This window comes from Macrobrachium nipponense, chromosome 27, assembly GCF_015104395.2.
Source record: "Macrobrachium nipponense isolate FS-2020 chromosome 27, ASM1510439v2, whole genome shotgun sequence".
NCBI classification, from domain to species: Eukaryota; Metazoa; Arthropoda; class Malacostraca; order Decapoda; family Palaemonidae; genus Macrobrachium; species Macrobrachium nipponense.
Window position 1 is genome coordinate 40,276,478 of NC_087216.1, and position 23,217 is coordinate 40,299,694.

The following is a 23,217-nucleotide window of genomic DNA, read 5'->3' on the forward strand; positions in this document are numbered from 1 at the left end:
ACAAACCATTGGTCCTTTACAATAGGAATGTAACTTACGATGGCTGGAACCGGTCGTAAGCTTCGAACAATGGAGTTCGCTAGTTAACTGCTTGTCCGACAGTGCGCGCACCGCGCGACTGGGAGGTGAAGATCCACTTTGTTTTCAGCCGTCTTGGTGGATGGACGTGTTCTGCATATCTCTCTGCCCGCTTCTTTGGCATATGCTTTGTGTTTTTCTTCAAACTTGGTTTGCTTTGTGTGTGTGGAATTCTGTAAATACGTGTACTACTTGTATTTTTCCCATTTTATTATTAATATGGATTCCCGTGAATTGGAGCATTTATTAGTGTTTTTAGAGACTGTGCCAAACTTTAGCAAAAATTCCCCTTGTGCAAGGGAGTCTGGAGCCTAACCTCACATTAGTTCTGGGTGTTACTGTACTCCTGAGGAGCGTCAAAAACGCTTGCCCACCCAGGGACCTCAGGCCTCCTGAAGGGACATGACTCTCGTGTTGCAGAGCCCAACTCATAAACCGTACAGGCCCCTTCGAGAGTCGTCAGACAGGGATCTGACCCTTAAGACTGTTTTCCTGCTAGCCCTGGCATCAGCAAAAAGGGTTGGCAAACTTCATGGTCTTTCCTTCGATGTAAAAGGCTTGAGGGGATGTTTACTGGTTACTCTTGGTTTCATCCCAGATTTAATAGTGAAGACTCAGAATCCATCTGTCTCGGCACTAGATTAAAGTCTTTCACCATCCACTCCCTGAGTGACTTTGATGGTGATGATCCAGACAAGATGCTACACTTTGTCCTGTTAGAACACTACGGCGCTATCTGAAGAGGACTTGACATCTCCGGCCTGAGTGTCGATGACTTTGTTAGCACCGTAGGTTCCAAGAAAAAGGTGTCCAAGAACCTGTTTCTTTCTGGCTTTGTGAGATGATCAGGAAGATGTACTCTGCTGCCTGTTTAGACGACACAGGTACCTTTCATACGAGAGTCACGAGGTCAGGGACGTTGCCGCATCCCATGCATTCTGTAAGAACCTGACAGTTCATCAGGTTTTGAAATGGGGCACCTGGGCTAGCCAGACAACTTTCACCTCTCATTGCCTGCAGGGTATTGCCCTCGGGTCCATGGACACATTTTCCTTGGGACCGGTGGTGGCTGCTCAACAAGTTGTGTAGCTTACCCAGCGCCTCTGACTAGACAAGGTTGCATCTTGCCTCGTTGTTTTGGTATGAACAAGTATGTCTGTCGAGTGACTGGCTCTCCATCTCTTTCATCTTACTCTTTTCCTTCAGGCAGAGTACACGGACCGATATATGCAGGACCAGGCAGTAGATGCAGGTAAGACACTCCATAGAGTAACTTCTCTATTTTCTTAGACTAGTTAATAGAAGCAAATATCCTCTGCTTCCCTTTTACAAGGCAGGGAAGTGGGACTGTTGACATCAGACAAACCCAGTATATTTATATTTGCCTTTCTTTCTCTTGACAGTATGGTTCTTTGCTTTCTCTTAAGGAGGACACATACTCATCCCCATGAGTAAACCCAGAAGACTGGCTCTGATTTCGCAGTTCCTAACTCTGGTCAAATGCCAGTGGCTGGATTTCCTTCCATGCTCTTACAACCAGGAAGGAAATCTCGTGTGCTGAATCCCAGTCATTCATAGAGGCTCACTCAGATTCCTCCCACCAATCAGTGAGTCTTCCTATAGTAAGGGACCGAGGGTTTGTATATCATGTAGGAACAAATCTCATTTTTTAAAGAATTTTATTTTTCCTAACTATACAAACCTAAACCTTAGGTTCTTTACACTAACTGCACCCCTCAATCTGCTACCTGGGCCTAAAGCAAATTGGAATGTTTACAACCGGTTGGGAGGGTTGCCAACTACCAGACCAGTAGTTAACTACCGAACCGCCTTGTTTAAAGATTTCAGCTGCCATGTCCAGACTACGCCTTGAGTAATTCCTTTTGTAAATGACCTCAGGTTTGTATAGTTAGGAAAAATACAACTTTCAAATATTGTGATTTTTTAATATTCTCGTAGGTCCCAGCATTTGGCCTTTGGCCCAAATTTTATATTCCATTCCATACATAAACAAACTAGAGCCTTCTATATATGTTTTGCCTACCTGAACCGTCTGACTCGTTGCAGCCAAAGGAAAAAATGATGTTGAGAGGGGTACCAATGTAGTTAACTGTAGAGGGTACCAATGTAGTTAACTGTAGTTAACTCCCCCTCTCATCTCCTCCAGTGACCTACCTTGCTATGAAGATTCAATGACAGTTCAGCTTGTGCTGAAGGGTATTCCGTATATGAAAGGGTCTGGTTTGTATACTTAAAATGTTTTAAGAGATTGTCATATTTGACCAAGTATAAAATATGTATTGCAGTATCTATAATACATTTTAGAGATATTATGGTTTCTTAAAATATCACTAAGCATACTGCTGTTTCTTAAAATAACACTAAGCATAACCACATAATGAGCCTTTGTCAAGAAAAAAATGTAAAATTGAACCCCTTGTCAGTATTATAACAAGATTTTTCCTGAGATTTTGTTTCAGGTTTATATTACCTACCTATGAAGGACCAGTCAAGGGAGATTCCAGCAGATGACTTGAACTCCCCTTCCCCCTTCTTTGGTAAATGTTAATTATTATTGAATTTTATCTTCTTCATGAAATTACATTGTTTGTTTCTATTGTTGTTAAGATGGGTGACTCGGATGATGAGTACGAACGCCGCCGGCGGGACAAATTCAGGGGTGAGCGAGACTACACTAGCAGTAGCACGAGAGACCGACGGGACGACAGCAGACGAGGAAGAGAGGATTGGTCTGAAAGGTACTGTGTAAGACACTTTTCATGACTATTTTGGAATAAAAAGATAAGTACAATATAAACCTTGATCAATGATAGTATACCATAAGTATTGCCAATTGCCATTTGTTCATATGGAAATGCAAACCAACACCTTTCATGTAAAAGTATTCCTCCTCATGACCTGAAATTGGTTGTTGAAACCTGGTGATGAGGTAGTTAACTGGATGTAGAGTTGGTGAATGGGGGTCCCTTTGCTGACCTGTCATTGCCGAACTTTTTTCCCTCAGCCATCGTGAAGTAAGGCTGTCTTGCTACATTATTGCTACTTTTAAGATGGAACTTGTATGTTTGAGTTTTGTTTGCTTTTTCATGGAATAAGTTTGTACTGTATAATAGAGATGTGAAGGGTGTGTTGAGTCTAAATGACCTTTCATACCTTCTATTCAGGATCCCCACTTGTCATTGCTCCTCTGTATGTGTAGGATCTGCAACCTCTCAGGAAGGCTTAGGTAGAGGAAGGCATGTAACATTAATAAATAATGATTATTATGAATGTATATTTCTTTTTTGTGTATTAATAAACCCAAACTATTTTATTGATCATAATTTAATCATAAATGATGATCCCTTTGCTCATATATCGTAGCCTGGGGCACTGCTTGAGGCAAGATGGGGCACTCCTTCCTATGCAACTCTCTCTCTCCCCTTCACTAACTCGGCTTATTACAGCGAATTTTCTTCTTCTGTATGTTAGCGAGATGTTTTCCTTGTATTTTCCTCTTTGGCATGATGAAATTCTTGCCGAAACAAAGATAAACAAACGTAAATGCAAGAGAATGTCAGAGGTGAAACTCGAAGGTGTACTCTCTTTTTACAAAGACAATTTAATAAATCATGATTATTATGAATTTCATATTCCATTTTGGGTATTAAAAAACCAAAACTATGTTATTTATCATAGATGAAGATCTCTTTGCTCAAAGATCGTATCCTTGGGCACAGTGTGACGTGTGCTGTCAGGCAAGACGGGGGCGTTACTACGCAACCCTCCACTCTCTCTTCACTAACTACGCGTATATTATGATATTTTGTAATAATACTTGAGCGATTTTTCTTCGTCTGTATGTTAGCGAGATGTTTTCCTTGTCTTTTCTTCATTGGCATGATGAAATTCTTGCCGAAACATACATAAACATACGTAAACGCAAGCAAATGTCAAGAGGTGAAATCGAACAATTAGACTACTTGAAGTTTGTGCTCGTACTGGATCATGGTTGGACTTGGTAGCTGAATGAAGTCTCCCTTCTCGACTCGGGGAATGTCTACAGATGCCATTTCTCCCAATTTCTTTGACAATAATTATCAAAATTTACGATAATAGAAGAAATATTGCATTTTCTTTTACGGATCAATGTTTTAGGCTTATTGAGTTATGTTAACTGATTACCCTGTAACTACGAAAGTAAGAGGAATTTTGACGAAATATTTCGTATACGTATTCTCAATTGCCATATGAAGCTCCATGAATATATAAGGGTTCCAGCTGGCCCCCTTAAATGACTCAGGTTTAAGACATATTTTGTTAGACAAAACATTCGGTGTCCACGTTTCAAAGTTCCAGCTCTTGAATAGGAAGCTCACCTGAATGGTAAGCTTATACACCTGTGGGAAAGAACCAATTGACAGTTAGCAGTGGAATGAAATACTGACACACCTCACGTTCAACAAAACCAAATTTTTTATACAGAAAATTAACAAAAAAATTCAGATAACCATTGAGTCTCACTTTCAACTCGCTACAACATCACTTATCTACGTTGAAAACCAACCTGTGAGACGAGTCTATTAAGACTAGTCTTGCAGGTTGGTTTTCAACGTAGTTAAAGTGACGTTTCCCTGTAAGAAGATTGACCATCTTAAAAACCTCTTCAGGGTTTTTAAACTTTTTGAGTTGCTTGGTGGATGCACTGGCATGGAAAATAAAAAATATTCCTTAATACCGGCACACATAGCAACTGATTGGCTGAACATCCTTTCATGTGGGGATAGGGGAATAAGGGATACAGGCAGTCCCCGGGTTACGACGGGGGTTCCGTTCTTGAGACGCGTCGTAAGCCGAAAATCGTCGTAAGCCGGAACGTCGCTTGGAAATATGTCTTAAACTAATAAAAAGTTATAAAAACCTTACTTGTAATCCTTTGGTTACACTACATGTTGTTTCCTGTAGTTTTATGTACAACCTGGAGTTATTTTCATAAAAGAATGCTGGTTCTTGAAGGTAAAAACTATTGTAATCCTCTGGTGACACTACATTCTTGAAGTTTTATGTACAACCTGGAGTGATTTTGCCAAATCTTGAGGGCTACAAGAACAGCTGATTACTATTTACGTATCATATAGACTAATTAAAGTAAACGTATCTTTAAATAGGCTTATATATTAGTATCAACAAAACATTTCCTGCCATGAGTCAGAGGCCGTTTAATGAAATGAACACTTCTCTGTCCTATCTGTTCAGAAAATAAACGTTACGTCAATCCCCGAGACCATTGTTGCCAAAGCGTCTCTCTCTCTCTCTCTCTCTCTCTCTCTCTCTCTCTCTCTCTCTCTCTCTCTCTCTCCTCTCTCTGATCAAATTATACTGGATAATGTCTCTCTTTGGATACTTCGATTTTGCCAAATCTTGAGGGCTACAAGAACAGTTGATTACTATTTATGTTATAGACTAATGAAAGTAAACGTATCTTTAAATAGGCTTATATTATTAGTATATCAACAAAAACATTTACTGGCATGAGTCAGATGCCGTTTAAACGAAACTAACACTTCTCTGTCCTTAACTCGGAGCGTCGGAAGACGCCTCTCCTCCTCTCTCTCTCTCTCTCTCCTCTCTCTCTCTCTTCTCTCTCTCTCTCTCTCGCTCTCTCTCTACTCTCTCTCTCTCTCTCTCTCTCTCTCTATTCCTCTCCTCTCTCTCTCTCTCTCTCTCTCTCTCTCTCATCAAATTACTGGATAAATGTCTTTGGATACTAGAAATTTGCGTTGTAATCTAACCAGAAACTTCGTTTTGTTATTATTACTGGAAACAAGCAATGATTTTTTCATTATTTGCTCTTTTGGACTGTTTTAATGTAAACTTTGCGCACTGCAAGCTATGTATGTATTCATTCGCTCGGAAACTAGTTCCGCATATGAGGCGTCACTAAAAAACATCGAAAAATACGACATAAAAAGTGTCGAAAATCATCATAACCTCAAAATTTTTGTTGTAATCTAACCAGAAACTTATTTTTATTAATATACTGTGCTAAACTATAAAGGATTTTTATCATAGTATGCGTTTTTTAAAAGCGTCGTTAACTCGGAGCGTCGGAAGCATCAGCGTCGTAACCTCGGAACAAGCGTCGTAACCCAGGACGGATTTTTCCATTGAATATTTAAGAAAAAGCGTCGTAACCTCGGAACGTCGTAAGCCGGAACCGTCGTAACCCGGGGACCGCCTGTATATCTTAAGAGTTGACATCGCTCTAGCCAACAACCATAGCACGTTGAAAGCACCGCTGCTCGTCCTATCAGCAAAGCTAAGCAAACTTTGGTTCTGGTCAGTACTACTTGGATATGTGACCACCTGGGAACACCATATGCTATTGGCACACCTTAGGTATCCTGAAAAAGACAGATCTCTGGTGCTCTTTTTGTGACAAAGAATGAGTCAGTACTATTATATTCTCTCGACCTCCAACAGCTCTTCCCTAGTTTTATAGTGATTGATAGTTCTTCGTAACTGTAAAAGAACACTCATTTGCAAGCACCAGGAATGTTTCTCCCCTTCAGACTTTGCCCTTTTGAGGTAACAGAACCAGAGCCCAGTCTAGACCACGATTGAACCCTCGTCTCTCAGCCTGACTTTTTTAAGAGTCAACAAAGTACAGGCAGTCCCCGGGTTACAACGTTCCGAGGTTAAGGTGCTTTTCAATTATATTCATCAGAAATTATTTCCTGGGTTATGACACCTCCAATGCTGATCTGGCAGAGGAAATATGACACCAGAAATGCAAAATAATCAATATTTGAAGGTTTTTTGGATGAAAAATGCAACAAGAATGCAGTTTACATAGTTTTGAATGCTTCTAAAGCATTAAAACTTAAGGTTTTCATAGGATTTTTGATGATGTTTTGGCTTACGACGATTTTCGGGTTACAATGCGTCTCAAGAACGGAACCCCCGTCGTAACCCGGGGACTGCCTGTATCTACCCAAATGTGAGGATTGTGTCCTTCATGTGCTTGCAGAAGCGAGTTTTCTGCATTTTTGGAAGGAATACAACGAAGGGGAGATGGTGAAGGGATATTGTCAGTGCTTAAGGAGGGTTTCTCTATTCCCTTCAGAGAAAAACCTGCCAATCAACGGGCTCATTGTGTTGACTGCCTACTTGGTAGGCTCCGAGAGGTTTTCTGCGCTGATGAACGGAGTGGTCTTATTCCTCGAGAAGAGAGCCATCAAGGAAGTAAAGGACATTAGATCAGATGGTTTCTACAATTGTTTATTTATGGTCTCTTCAAGCATTGGGGAGAGAGGATGGTGTTGGATGTGAGCCCCCTGAATTTCTTTGTAGAAAAGAGGAAGTTCAGGATGGAGAAAGCCACTTTAGTCATGTCATCAATTCAGAGGGGAGACTGGATGGCATCCATATGCATGCAGAATGGCTACTTCCACATCCTTCATTTATTAAAAGTCAAAGAAATGAGTATCTATGCTTTGTGTTTCAAGGAAGAGTATAGGCAGTCCCCGGGTTACGACGGGTTGGGCTTACGACATAACGAGGTTAAGGCGCTTTTCAATTATATTCATCAGAAATTATTTCCAGGGTCACGAGACCTACAACGCTCATCTGGCACGAAATATGACACCAAAAATACAAAATAATCAACATTTGAAGATTTTTTTTATGAAAAATGCAATAAGAATGCAGTTTACATAGTTTTCAATGCACCCAAAGCATTAAAAGTAAGGTTTTCTTTGTATTTTTGACGATGTTCCGGCTTACGACGATTTTGGGGTTACAACGCATCTCAAGAACAGAACCCCCGTCGTAACCCGGGGACTGCCTGTATGTACCAGTTTAGAGCATTATGCTTTAGTCTTTCAACTGCTTCACAAGTATTCATATGAGTCCATACTCCACTCGCAAAATGTTTATATCTGATGGGGATAAATATTATATCCCTCTTCTTACGTGACTGGTTTATTTGTTCGCTGTTGGAGAAGAGGTGCATGTGCGCTAATTTCAGGTTATTGCCACCAATAATAAAGTATTGCACCATTACATACCTAACAGAGGTGCCATTAACTGGTCTTTGGCACCGAAAATCGCCAGTTTTGGTTATCGGCGATTTTCACTTATCATCAAGCATTCAGAATGGAACCCCACCTGATAACTAGGGACTGCTTGTAATATTTTGATACTAAGCCTGTAAAGGTTTGGCTGAATTCCACTTTGCCCATCTTTTTCAATTGTAGGAATCAGTTGTACAATGTAGAGGTGAAGTTCTTGTCAGAAATGTGAGTATAGTACTAATTTGGTATTTATCTTTTAAATACTTGACCCTCCATTACACATACAGTTTTGCCCTTTCTACCTCCCCATTTCATACAATCAACTTACCTGTCAGATATATACATAGCTAAGACTCCGTCGTCCCCGACAGAAATTCAAATTTCGCGGCACACGCTGCAGGTAGGTCAGGTGATCTACCGTCTTGCCCTGGGTGACAGGACTAGGAACCATTCCCGTTTTCTATCATATTTTCTCTGTCGCTTGGAATGTAAACAACGTTTGCAGTTCCTCCTGACTTGATTTTTGGATTTCATCGCCATCGATCTTCTGGGCTATCTTTTGCAGGAAGTACTGGGTCTTTGGTTTGGCATACGCATATTAATTTGTTTTAATAACTTTGGCTTCGAAAATTTTGAATAATTGTTTACGTGTAACTACCGAACTTTTCGGTAGACACTCATTTAGTTTGCAAAAAAGGGAAATATTAATATTTATTCATTAATACGTGTAATAAGTGTTAGAACTTTATTGAGGAAATATAAAACTAACTTCCTACTTTAGGAAGTCAGGAAAGCATATAACTTTTTACGCTTCCTTTAGAAACTTTAATAGCTCTCGTGCTAACCAGCAGTTAGAGTATTAACAGTAATAGTAGTTTTTGCATCCTCATCTCCTTCTTACTCTATAGAATCTACAAATTAATAAATTTGAAGATAATTGGATGTAGCTAAAAAATGCGAGCTCTTATAAGGTAAGAAGTGAATTTAGTGTTCCCAGTGCAGTGGAGGGTGCGTTCTGATCGGCTCTGTTTCGCTCCCAGGTCTAGACCGCTTCCAAGCTCCCAAGCCCAGAGGAGAAGGAAAGTCGAAAGCCTTACGGAGGTTATGGAGAATCCCCACCGATCAGGCGTCCCCTCGGCAGGATCTGTAGAACTTCCCAGACTGCCAGGGATAGCCATTGGAAAGGCATCCTTAAAAAAGTGCGTCTCTTCTTCCGTTTCTTCATCTTACATCCGAAAAGACAAAGAATGTACATGTTTGGAGTTCGGACGATCTGGCGCGTTCTCTGAAAACTAAGAGAACACTGAGCGAGAGGCTGAGAGCCAGCCAGCAAGGTAGCGCGAGCCACGTTCCAACAGCCAGCAGCGAGCCGCGTTCCAACAGACTAGCGCGAGCCGCGTTCCAACAAACTAGCGCGAGCCTCGTTCATACAGATAAACGCGAGCCGCGTTCCAGCAACTGAGCGCGAGCCGTGTTCCAGCAACTGAGCGCGAGCCGCGTTCCAGAACATTTTTCTTGGTGCAAGGCGCCTTCAAAGAGAAAACAGACGGCTAGACTGAAGAGCCTTATAGTAGAGTGGCAATCAGGAGGATGCTTCCATTGAACGTTTACTGGCAAGAGGCTCGTAAAAGAAGACTAGAGGCGCTCGGAACTATCAGGGCGCACGGGACCTTCCACGCAAGCGGAACGTTCCAGGAGCGAGTCTCCTTTCTAGCTTGCAGAACTATCCAGACGCCAGGCACTAGGCGCAAGGATCCAGGCGCCAGAATATTCCAAAATCTTCATTTGAGAGAGAGGTCAGTCGCGAGGCTCCTCTTTGAGTTTTTTAACTTGAGCAACTTTCCCCTGACAAATGTGCAAGATGTCGCACAGGCGGCCATTGCTTTTGTCAGAAGGATTCTGATACTAAGAGAAGCCCCTTTTCATTATTCAGAAGACTCCTGTCGTTCAGACAGTTTCCTCTCAATGCCGACTCTCCTCCTTCATCCATGCTCTTCGTTCCCTCGTTTTGAGGAGGCAAAGAGCTTTGGAGTTTTTCTTAATAAGAATCTCATCGACGTTTGGGTATGATGGCGGATAGGAAATATCTACTTCCTTCCATAAACCCTAGTGATGAACAGGAATTCTGTCTCTTCCGCGATTTATGAGGAAATCACGAAGATTTAAAGAGTTCCTGGATTTACTTCCTTCCTTAAGAATATATATATACTCTTTCTATCGTTCTATTAACGAAAAGAACGAAGACAGTAGAAGGTAGTAGAGTATCTGCTGTATGAGAATACGATACGGTCAAATCATAAACACGTACCGTAGTTACTTCTTTGCTGTGCAACTCATTTACCAGTATTTCTTTACCGACTTTTCCTCAGGAAGGACTACGCTTAAAGGGATTGTTGAGACAACACCTACTTAGCTTCTAGATTTATCGAAGTCTTGTTTCGCTTAAATATGCTTTAATAAGAACTTCCTGAAGTTCGATAATTTTGTAAGATTCCTTTATTAAATGGAGTAGCTGGCAACTCTGGAAGAGTAAGGCCAGACGGCTAACGGAGACTGCTTTCGCTGAGAGCCTGAGACCAACGCAGTACCATGTAGGTGTCGGTCATGAGCTGTCGGGTTCATCTCTCTCTCCTGCGGGATGGAATAACTATCCGTATCTCTCCCCTACAATCGCGGTTTTAGCCTCGGATTGAGGGGATAGTTAAGCTAACAAATATAATATTGTATGCCTTTTGCTAAGAAGCTTTCAATAAGAGAGATATTACAACCTTTCAATGCTGTTTACCATAGGTAACATTATTAAAGGATTCTATCGCAGCAGAACATTGTTATATAATGCTCTCAGGCTTACGAAAGCATGGCTTATTAGAGTACGTGCTCAGAAGAAGATGGATGAGTCGGATGGGAAACATTCTCTTTGTGGCAGAACTTGTTTCCCTGAATGGACTATACTACGTATATAAAGTTTTTTCATACTAAGAACGGAATTAACATGTGAAAGGATGTCGGGTACCATAAAGGCACAGGTGTTCTGGCACATAACCTAAAAAAAAATTAGAAGGAAGCGCCAGCCTGGCGCAGTGAGCCAAGAGCACCATCCAAGATTTTCTCATTTTAGGGAGTTATTAACCTAAGAGTCCAGTAGCCTCTCGGGCACCAGGCTCAGTAACGGCAAGTTTCGTTCCTGATTTCGTTACCCATTTAATCACTTAGGCCAATTCCACGACTCTCTCATATCGCAAAGAGCATCGAGAATCTCTTTTTTCGCTCCTGTTCGCGTTAACAAAGAGAACCTTCTTGATCGACGATAATAACTGTTAACATGTCTAACATTTATTGGAAAGAGTTGTGAGAACCTGCGGAAAGTCTTCTTCATAGATCTCTTAGCAAGGTAGAAGACGAACAGGCTTCCTATAGACTGCTTCCTTTTCCTCGAACCAAGAGAGGTAGCAATGTACACCATCTTTATTTTTTTTTAGAAAGGGGAATAAACTTTGCCCTTTTTTCCCCTAAATATAAATTCTTTGCAGAATGTAAGATAAAGGGCGTCAAAGAAAGACAGGATAATACTTTATGCCTCATTTTGGCCTTTGAGAGGTTGGATTCACAGAGGTCACGTTCTTCTCACAACATGTTTTGGAAGTTTTTTCCAAGAGAGTCTGGATATTCTATCAGCATCTATTATAAATGGACCTTAACAACCTCTCCACTCTGAGTCTGTGTGCGTGCAGACTGACCAGAAGTGGACATGAATGAGAGCATTTTTTAAGGTAAATGACAATAGTCATGGCCAAGACATAGGATTGCTGCAGATCGTGCTAGAGGGAATGAGGAAGCTGTCCTCTTCCGATACCTCTGTGAACCACATAGCGGTTTTTTCTTCCCTTTCAGAGGGAAGAATCACCTTTGTATATGTCTGCTATCAAAGAATACAGTAAAAGGCTATACTCTGTCTCTACAAAGGGAATTGGAGATAGCAGAGGATTAAGATCTTCGGGATCTTATATGATACCTCAATATGACAAGAGTAGGATATCATGTACTTCTAATGGGATCTTTTTTGTGGCCACAGTTCATGTTCCGACAAGATGGAACTGCTCCTCATCAAACTTCTTTGAGAAATTTTTATGAGGGAATTCTTTGTTTCTCTTGGTCCTAAACGACCAAGAAGACAAGTGAATTTTTTTTTTTTTTTTTTTTTTTTTTTTTTTTTTTTTTTTTTTTTGAGCATTGGAATCTCGCATCAGATTCTATGGAGACTGGGTAATGGGTTCTTGCCAGCATAGTATGTCTGGCGAAAGAACTAAAACCCCCTATTCCTGATTCAATGTTTTCAGATAGTGGTTTCGTTGTCCAGGCAGGGTACTTACGTTTTCATCTACAGTAGAAAGGTTCAAACGTTTGCCTACAGAGTCTTTGGAATGCGATGACGGCTGGAAATGCTTCCCAGAAGGTGTTCAGAGGGATACAATAAAGAGCTAGAAATCAGGAGTCCTCCCAATTTCAGCTCGGAGTCTCCTTCGACTTCCAGGCTTCTTCCCTTCCTTCGGACAAGGATAGGGAAGTTTCTGCAACGAGAAACCCCTTCAACAGGTAAGAAGAGATCTCGTGAGCAAGGGAAGTACTCAAGAAGGATCCTCCTCGAAGGAAGACTCTTATCTTTCGTACTGTTAGATATCCTATCGTATACTGGATGTAGCTGACTACAATCACCTCCCCTTGCCGGAGAGGCCAAAGCTCAAAGTGGAAGAATTTCTTCCACCCTTCTCCAGTCTTGTGATTTACTATTGTGGATGTTCAGGACTTTCGGACAATGTAGCGCCAACCAGGAGCCTTATGCCAAAACAGGCGTAAAAAACGCCAGAGGCAGACAGCCCCAAGAACACTATCATTGTCTGATGAGGAGAAAGACCGGGCCTACAACCTGACACAGATGCGAACATATCGGACAGATAAGAGTGTCCGATGTGGACATTGCCAGACATCCTCGAGAGTCTACCAAGCTCGAAGCTCCAGCAAGTGGGGAGGAGCCAACCAGGCACGAGGTACCAGCCAGCCGCGAAGCTCCAGGCAGGCGCGAGACGCCAGCCAGGCGCAAGCCAGGCTCTAGGCGCAAATCTCCAGCTAAGGCGCGAGGCGTTAACCAGATGCGAGGCGCCAGTCAAGCGAAAGGTACCAGACAAGCGCTAGGCTCCAACCAAGAGCGAAGCACCGGCCAGGCGCGAGGTTCCTTTCAGGCTTCAGGCTTCAGACGGAAGAGATCCATTTCAAGAAAGCCCTGGTCTTCTTTGAAACATGGAGATCTCCTAAGCACTTCATAAGTGACTTGATTCCTTCAAACAGCTGAGAATTAAAAGCGCAGGAAGTGCGCGCTTTTGCAAATTCTTGTTCTTTACATAACAATATGTCATATAAGACATAGCTGTGTTGTACGGTAGAGGCAACTCTGTGTTGACTTCTCATTACACAAAGGATGTCAAGTTAACCTACGAGAGATCCTTCTCTTTTGGTTTATACGTTTCTGCGGATACGTTACTGGGATAAGGAGCCGACACTGATCCTTAACTTTGAGTTAAAGTTATTTAACTTAGTGAAATTATTGGGGTTTTTGAAAGGAGTGTGGGGATAACTTTTCAATTTGAGCGCGAACCCTCGTGTTAGGATCAGGTGATCGGGATCGGTGTTGCGCTCCTTAGTTATGCCAATAGGCATAGGTGTATTTTCATATAAGTGGATTAGCACCCATTGACAAGTACCTTTTAGGCTCTGCCGAGTAAGTGGATAAGACCCCATCGGCAGACCCACAAGAACTCTTGGCCACAGATCACATATCTCGCTAAAGTTTCTTGAGGTGATGCAGACTCCTTGGCAACAGTCATATGAAGTCTACCACCTATCAGATAGGAACCAAGGTTTATTTATACCTACAACAAATGTTGTTTACCTGTCTATTCCATGTTAGCTGTCTCTTACCCTCCACCAAAGGGTGTCAATCAGCTATGTATATATCTGACAGGTAAGTTGATTGTATGAAAATGATATTATGATACAATAAAGTTTCATACATACTTACCTGGCAGATATATACGATTAATGGCCCACCCAGCCTCCCCATAGGAGACAGGTGGAAGAGAGAAAATATGATAGAAAACGGGAATGGTTCCTAGTCCTGCCACCCAGGGCAGGACGGTAGATCACCTGACGTACCTGCAGCGTGTGCCGCAAAATTTGAATTTCTATCGGGGACGACGGAGTCTTAGCTATGTATATATCTGCCAGGTAAGTATGTATGAAACTTTATTGTATCATAACAATATCATTTTTCAAAGTGGACAGAAGTAGACTGACTGGTTACAAGTTTTTATACCTATCAGTCCCTAGTTGAGGGTTGAGGAAACTGATGGATGGAAATATGATGGATGAAAAGCCGATATTGATGGAAAACAGTGTTCTTGTTTGTCTTTTGTAATTGTTGAACTTCTGCTGGCACGTAAGTAAAAGTTAGAAAATGAAGATTTAAGTTACAAGAAAATAAATGCTAAATTAAATACTCTATTTTTTTGTAGGCTTATATAAATCAGATCCCTTTATATCCACCTGAACCACTCCTCTGTCCCAGATGCCAAAGGCAAAAGTGCTTGGTGATTGAGGGTATTTCCCACTGACCCATGTTAACCACCAGTTAATAACTGCTACCAAGTTTCAACAACAAGTTCCAGCTTTTGTTGAGGAATGCTACATAAAAGATGATAGTTTGTTTACCTAGGAAAACTACAAATTAATTTGTAAATTGTTACATTTTATTCATTTGATATAAATGAAATAACTTAAATTTTACCATGAGTATATCACTTCCCTTGTTCTTGTATATTCAGGTATGTTAATTTTTGCAGTCTGCATAATTTTACAGATTTAAGATCTAACATTCCTACTCCAAATAAAAATTTAGCATTCTCGCACTCTGTCTTTCCCTCATATTATATAGGAGTTGGGGGAGTCTTAATTTATTGACTATGAATTTTACCTTCCATTCAGGAGTCGTGATAACTGGGGGAGCAGGGAGCGTGGGTCTTCACGTCGCGATTACAACAGAGAGTATGGCCGATCCCGTGACAGGTATTCTCCAAGTCGTCATGATATGTCCCCTCCGGTTAAGAGAATGAGACAGGATTGGTGAGTTTCTGTATTTATGAATTATGCCAAAAGTTATAATGTTATGTTAGATAACATTATAAGTCTTGAAATATGGAAGTAGGTGATTGTGTTTATTGGGGTGGCATCAAGCATATAAATTTGCTACAAGCCCCAATAGGTTTAAATATTTGGAGCCCTTATTAGTATGAATAGTGTGGGAAATGTTCAAATATCTGAATATCCATTTGGGAAAATCATTTTTACGTGATTTGGCTACACTTAAAGGCAAAATTTATATTACATATATATATGAAGTATCAGGTTTATGCTTTACTCAGCTTGCTTTTCAGATGGTATGGAATAGTAGCAGCTTTATGTTTAATACATGCGTCATTTGTCAGAGACTCCCTTGTTGAAGATGTTAACTATTTATGAAGCAGTTACTTTGCCTGGTCCACAGTTTACATATTTCTTTTCAGGGATGACAGGAGATATACACCTTATGATAATGCAGCTGCAAGTGGTGGTAATTACGGCGCTTACGGAGGTGCTTATGGCCAAGACTATGGTCACCCAGCTGCTCATGGAGGAGCAGCAGGAAGGTATGTTTTATTTTGTATGTGAGTGAATGTATTTAGTTTTCTTGCAAATTGCAGTTAAGCTGTTATGTATCGTTTGCATATGGTTAAGTTCACAACGAATAGGTTTTATTGCTATTCATTTTTTAATCTCATTTTAAAGTAATGAAGAACTGTTGGTATTTTGCATCTAGTTAACTATGTATCAGTCAGTTGTGTCATTTATTATTTCTTATATGACAAAAGTCTGTTAACATAGAAATTTTTTTTGTTCTTCCTATTATTACCCTGAATGGCTGAGCAGGAAAGTTTTTCCTTAGAGACTAATCATATTTTTCAAATTAGTTGCGAGCTAAAACTATTAAGATCGCTAGCAGACTTTAGGTAAACAGTTGGTTAGATAATTGTTTTGATAATTAACTAAATCTTACTATGATTGACAGATACACAAAGGGAATTTATCTTTTTCTAAACATTTTATTTATATTTTCTTATTCTAGGCTGGATGATCTGGGACCAACACAGCCCCCCATGATGTCCTTCAAGTCATTCATGGAGCAGTGTGACGATTCCATAAGTGAAGAAGAAGCTTTAAGGAAATACTCAGATTATAAGTTAGAGTTTAAACGCCAGCAATTAAATGAATTCTTTGTCAATCATAAGGAGGAGGAATGGTAAGTAGGTTTTGGGATATCATCAACAAGTACCAGTTAAGATGTAGGGATAGTAGGCCTAAGACAAACTAGGTGGTGTAAGGAATTAGGAAAAATTTTAAGGTGTAGGTAATTGTTATACTTTTGCTGAAGAGCTAGCATTTGTAAGTGTTTCTTTGCTTTAATGGCCAATCTGGTACACAGTGACCCCTCCACCCTTTTCTACATGTACGACAGTACATGCAGGACTTCCTTATTTATGACACAGACTTCCCAGATTTTGGATGTACTATGCTGTATGATAAAAGAATTAGGATGAATATAAGTCTCAGTAATTAGCATTATCAATTTCTAATTCATTTTAATACGAGTTCTGCTGTAGGTGCACACACTGAAAGCAGTACATAATTCTAGGTAATCACTGTCAACTCATAGCCCCAAAGGTAAATTCTGAAACACTCAAATTTGAATGGAAACTCATATATTCTCATAAATCTGAAAACCTGATAAAGAAGGAAAGGCAGTAGAGAATGAAAAGGTACAAAAGTTTATCTTATATACACACAAACACCAAATAATTCAGAGGCATGGGCCTTCAAAATATAAAGTCACTCATCACAACTTACAAAATGTACTTAAGTCCTTCACACATTTTTTTCCCCCAAGAAGCATTAACTTCCTGCTCTTGGAAAATATTGATTTGAAAGAACAGCGGTATTTTTAACTTTTTCACTGGGCTAATGAAGATTGTGCATAAAAAAAAAAAAAAAAAAAAAAAAAGAGGAGGGGGAATTGTCTATTGACGTCAAGAATCCTTAACCAATAACAACAGTGTAGTAATCTTTAATTATAACATCACCTACCCAGGATTTAAGTCCACTAGCAAAAGATATTTGTTCGTACACAAATACGAACCTTCATTCTTTACATAGGGTTTAGCTTGCAAACATTAGCTGGAATGGCCATTTAGACTTACTGACAAGGTAGTTGGCTACCAGTACAGGCAGGTGTAAACCCTCCCCACTTGTCAGTCTTTGCTCCACTTTGCTTCCAACTGCAGTCCAGCTCAGACATCTCTCTTGACTCCTACCTGACTTTGATGTTCAAACTTTTCACAAACGTGAATATTTTCTCCCTGTCTTTGTTTTTTGACAGTTTTTAGTATTATAATACAAACCCATTGGTTAGTCGAGCATGCTAGCAGGATTTAGAGGTCAGTTTTCTGTTTTAAGGATGAATACCTGTTTTTGTTAGAAACTTAGCAGCTTCTGTTGAAATGAACTATTCCTTTTCCTTCTTTGGTTTTGACTGTCTTTGTATTATAATACATATTAAAATCCTTTGGTTAGTTAAGCATGCTAGTAAGGAATTCGGCTTCAGTTTTCTTGGCAAAGATGAGTATTTGTTTTCATTGGAAATATACCAGCTTCTGGTATTGTTCACAGTTGCTGTGTCATTTTCCAATTTTTACCATTAAAAAATAGATTTACCTTTCAGATATGTAAAACCAAGCCACTTGGAAGGACTGCAAATTTGGTTTTCTATAGATAAGGTAAAATTCTTCTGTTGTGACTTTATATTTGTATTCTGCTTGAGAAATTAGGCTATGTAGCTTTCTATTTCTTGTAGTTTTTGAATATATATTCGTTGAACTTTCTTCTACTCAACTGGCCCTGCAGATGAACTGATTATCAAGAGAAGGGGGTTAAATAGAGTAGTTCTCCTTCCATTGTTCATTCGTCCTCCATTTCCTCAATCCTACCCCAGTGCTATGATTGCAGGTTTGGAGTTGAAGAGTGTACTCCGCGTTTGAAGCGGTATTAAGCTGCTACCAGCACACCCTGCCCTTTGAGGTAGGGTAGCGAAGGACATTTGCCAACAGCAATATTTTTTTTTTTTTTTTTTTTTTCCAGGTAGGGTTGGTGCCAAGTGCCATCCTCATAGACTCAAGCTTCTGTCTCATCTCTCTCAACTTTTGAGTTTACATAGAGTCAAGTTCCTTTTTCCTAGGACAACTTAGGGGCTGTTCAGCTTATTCCCTTCTCATTGTTTGGTCTATGGACTGGGTTTACATGCAGCTACAATTTTTTAGTGTTCTCCCTGCTGCTCTTGGTTGTCAACCTTGGTAGAGGGAATCCCTTTGGGATAGGATAGAGACGGATGTGCACAGCTCTTCCATGCAGACTTTTGACTCGCATTAATGCAATTTACATATTGAGTTTGCTTTGTTATCGGTCCACAGGAGTTGTTTGTGAATCCATGGTTGGACAACCATGGTGATAGGTAAACACTTGGACTTTTCACTGGGATTCTTCGGTTCCCAAACCCCATAGGTTGGTAGTGCCGTCAGTGGACCTCATGCGGTGCACTGTAGGCATTACTTAAGGTTCTTTGCAACGTACCTTCGGCCCCTACTACAACCACATTCGTTCCTATTACTATACCTCCTTTCACCATCTCCTAACACTTGACTCATAGTGCAACTGCAAGGTTTTCCTCCTGTTACACCTTTCAAACCTTTTACTGTCAATTTCCATTGATCTCATAGGTTCTTGGCCTTTGACCTAAATTTTATATTCAATTCAATTCAGTTCACCAATTCTTAGTTTTGAATAGAGCTTTCAGGGGAGCAATGTGCTGGTGTACCATGCCCTTTCCTGCTCAGACAGCCAAAGTGATGGGTATACTTCACTTCTCTCAATAACACTGGGGCTGCATAGAGAGGGGCACGTGTGGCCCTGTCTTGTGGTCCATGTGCCATGGAAGTGACCAATCTTCAGATCAAGTTGCTCAGCAGCGGTATATTTGCTCTTTACTTATATGAGACAAGGGAATTTTTCGTTACACGATGTGTTTTTAATCGACATATGACTTGAATACATCTTGTTGTGAGCTAAATTATTTTTTCATTGACAAATTGTGTTGGGGCCATGTATATTGTGTACGAAAAAATTACGTTATTCTGTTTGCTATTTTTATTTCATACTACATTATTTATCTTATCGGCATGAAAACAACAGTAATATGTGTATTTTCAAGCCCAGGAGCCTTATTAAAATTATTTTCTCTCAATTTTATCTGCGGTTGTGTTTGATAGCATAATTATATGGGCGTTTTATCCTTGCCGATGCTCAATACAGTCCTCTCTCAATTAATGTGTTTAATAACGCTTTTTTTTATTTTAACCCTTAAACGCCGACTGGACGTATTTTACGTCAACATTTTTTGTCTCTCGGGTGCCGACTGGACGTATTTTACGTCGACATACGAAAGTTTTTTTTTTAAATTTGCGGAAAAATACTTATAGGCCTACCAGCCTAAAACTTTTGAATCACGCGCCTTGGGGGATGCTGGGAGTTCACGGATCAAGGTGTTGTTTTGTTTACAATCGTTACGCAGGCGCGAATTTCTTTCTTATCGCACTAAAAAGTATCTGTGACACATCTCGGAAATTATTTCGTCACTTTGACATAATTTTTGTACCATTGTAAATTAGCCGTTATATGAAGTATTATATATGAAAATGTGCGCATTTTTATGTAGAATACAACAATAAAATACTCATGATTGTAGCTTTTATCAGTTTTGAGATATTTTCGTATAAATAGCGATAATTGCCAAAATTTCAACCTTCGGTCAACTTTTGACTCTACCGAAATGGTCGAAAAACGCAATTGTAAGCTAAAACTCTTATATTTTAGTAATATTCAATCATTTACCTTAATTTTGCAACTAATTGGAAGTCTCTAGCACAATATTCCGATTTATGGTGAATTTATGAAAAAACTTTTTCCTTACTTCCGCGCGGTAACTTCCGAAAAAAATCATACATGTGACTGTGGTAATGTTTGCACCATTTTAAAATTAGCCGTTATATAAAGTTTTATATATGGAAATGTGCGCAATTTCATGCACAATACAACTAAAACAACCCATGGTTGTAGCTTTTATCAGTTTTGACATATTTTCATATAAATAACGATAATTGCCAAAATTTCAACCTTCGGTCAACTTTGACTCTACCGAAATGGTCGAAAAACGCAATTGTAAGCTAAAACGCTTATATTCTAGTAATATTCAAGCATTTACCTTCATTTTGCAACAAATTGGAAGTCTCTAGCACAATATTTCGATTTATGGTGAATTTATGAAAAAAATAACATTTTCTTTACGTCCACGCTGTAACTCTTCCGAAAAAATCATACGTGCGATTGTGGTAATGTTTGCACCATTTTAGATTAGCCGTTACATAAAGTTTTATATATGAAAATGTGCGCAATTTTATGTAGAATACAACAAAAAATAATTGAAGGTTGTAGCTTTTCTCATTTTTAAAATATTTGCATATAAATCAGAGATAGAAGAACCCACGGGTGTCGGTCAAATTGACTCTACCGAAATGGGTCGAAAAACGCAATTGTAAGCTAAAACTCTTAGTCTAGTAATATTCAGTCATTTATCTTCATCTTGAAACAAATTCGAAGTCTCTAGCAAAATATTTAGATTTATGGTGAATTTAATAAAAAATCTTTCCTTCCCTCCGCGCGCGGATTCTCCGCCACAAATCTCCAAAATGCGTACGTACCATTCTCGGAATATTTGCTCCGTTTCATATTAGGCATTTCATAGAGTTTTATATATGAAAATGTGCTCAATTTTATGTAGAATAAAACAAAAAATATTTGAAGGTTGAGCTTTTCTTATTTCCGAAATAATTGCATATATATATATATAAAAAAATTTGACATTCGGTCAACTTTAACTCGTCAGATATGGTCGAAAACTGCAATTGTAAGCTAATACTCTTACAGTATAGTAATATTCAATCATTTGTTTTCATTTTGAAAGAAATTGGAAGTCTCTAGGACAATATTTAGATTTATGGTGAATTTTTGAAAAAAATATTTGTTTACGTCCGCCCGTTACGAATTCATGCATTATTTTGTGATATTTTCTCTGTTTTGCTTTTATCGTTTACAATGTGTTATATACCAAAATGATTGCAATTTAGTGTACATTACAACGAAAAAAATGTAATTTGTTACCTTTAACCGTTTTGCGCACAGCGCGATTTGAATACAGTTATATATGAAATTTCGTTTTTGCGCTATCATATATCGCATTATATATATATGATAATGATAATTTTTTTCATTTCTGATGGTTGCATACTAAACTTCAGCCGATGACAAAAAAAAAGAGCCAAAAATGAACTCTTAATCTTGAAAACTAAGCGCGCTGTGATTTTTTGAAAAAAATATTTTTTCCGCGTCCGCGCTCACTCTGAAACACCTCCGGCACACGGGAGACAATTTTTTTTTTACCGCTTCGGCGTTAGAGGGTTAAGCAAGCTAGGAAATATTTTAATATATTAAATAAATGCAAAAATTTTAATTTAACGCAAATTGGCGCCTTAGCGTTGCTTTCAAATCATATGCACATCAACGCTGCAGATGATGGCCGTCTACATAAACAAAGAGATAGCACTGTTTGTATTTATTAATAAAGCGAAAAACTATTTATTAATAAAGCAAAAGATTTTGTTTATTAATTAATAAAGCAAAAGATTTTGTTTATTAATTAATAAAGCAAAAGATTTTGTTTATTAATTAATAAAGCAAAAGATTTTGTTTATTTATTAATAAAGCAAAAAAGAAAAATACAATAAAGTAAAACATTCGATACGAACGAGAATTAGCTTTGTTCCGACATTAGCTGCTGATGGCTATGTATAATTACACATGTGCAAAAAATATTCAAGTTTTCCATGAATCTTTTAAAAACTTATGTATTAATTACTTCACTGTATCCAATAATATTGTATGTATTCTCAAATTGTTTTATAAAAATAATAATTATAGCGGTCAGTGTTTGTTTGGAAATCAGCTGATGACGAATGCGAGTTTATTTCGCCGTATTTAACTCAGTTCTGTACAAATTTTCTTGCTTGTTAGCATAAACGAATATTTAGATACTTTACTTACATGAGACAAGGTAATATTTTATTATACAATGAATTTTTATTAAGACTCATTGTGAACTAAAATATTATTTTGTCGTCAAATTGCGTTGGGAGCATGTTTATTGCATAGAAAAAGACATGATTCTGTTTGCTATTTTCACTTGATTTCATCGTAATACGAGCTTTATGTTATTTATCTTTCATTTGCGTGAAAACAACAGTAAAATTTGTTGTTTCAAGCCCAGTAGATTTGATTACAATGATTTTCTCTCTATTTTATTACGGTTGTGTTTGATGGCATAACTTTACTGGAGTTTTATCCTTGTTGCCAATGAACGATAAGTCATTAGCAGCTTGAACAGTTTTCTCAGCTTCAGCTACCACTTGGTTTGAATATAACAGCATGTTTCCTTGCTGATCTTTCATCTGTACCAAATAATTATTACATAATGATATATCTGTCCTATTCTACATAACATCGTTTATAGCATAACTACGGTAATTGTTTACTATCGTACGATGTTTGAAATACAAGCCAAACGGATGATGCTGTTATCCAATTCTGTTGTACTTAGCAAAAAAGCACAAACTTCCCCAAGTCCAAGAATGTAATCTCCCTTATTCCTGTAATTTCATATTGGAAAAATATGTTTAAATAACGCTCGAGCTCTCCAGGGACGTAACCTTCACGTTAATTGAGAGGTGACTGTAATAGTCATTAGCAGCTTGAATAGTTT

The 23,217-nt window shown here is 39.0% G+C and overlaps 1 protein-coding gene across 1 annotated transcript in view; it reads left to right on the plus strand.

Annotated features, from left to right (window-relative positions):
• The window catches only part of LOC135201041 (serrate RNA effector molecule homolog), a 162,135-nt gene that overhangs the window by 11,345 nt on the left and 127,573 nt on the right, over positions 1-23,217 (plus strand). The window contains 4 exon segments of the mRNA XM_064229888.1: positions 2,707-2,837; positions 15,189-15,326; positions 15,767-15,889; positions 16,366-16,539. Coding sequence (XP_064085958.1) covers positions 2,707-2,837; positions 15,189-15,326; positions 15,767-15,889; positions 16,366-16,539 — 566 coding nt within the window.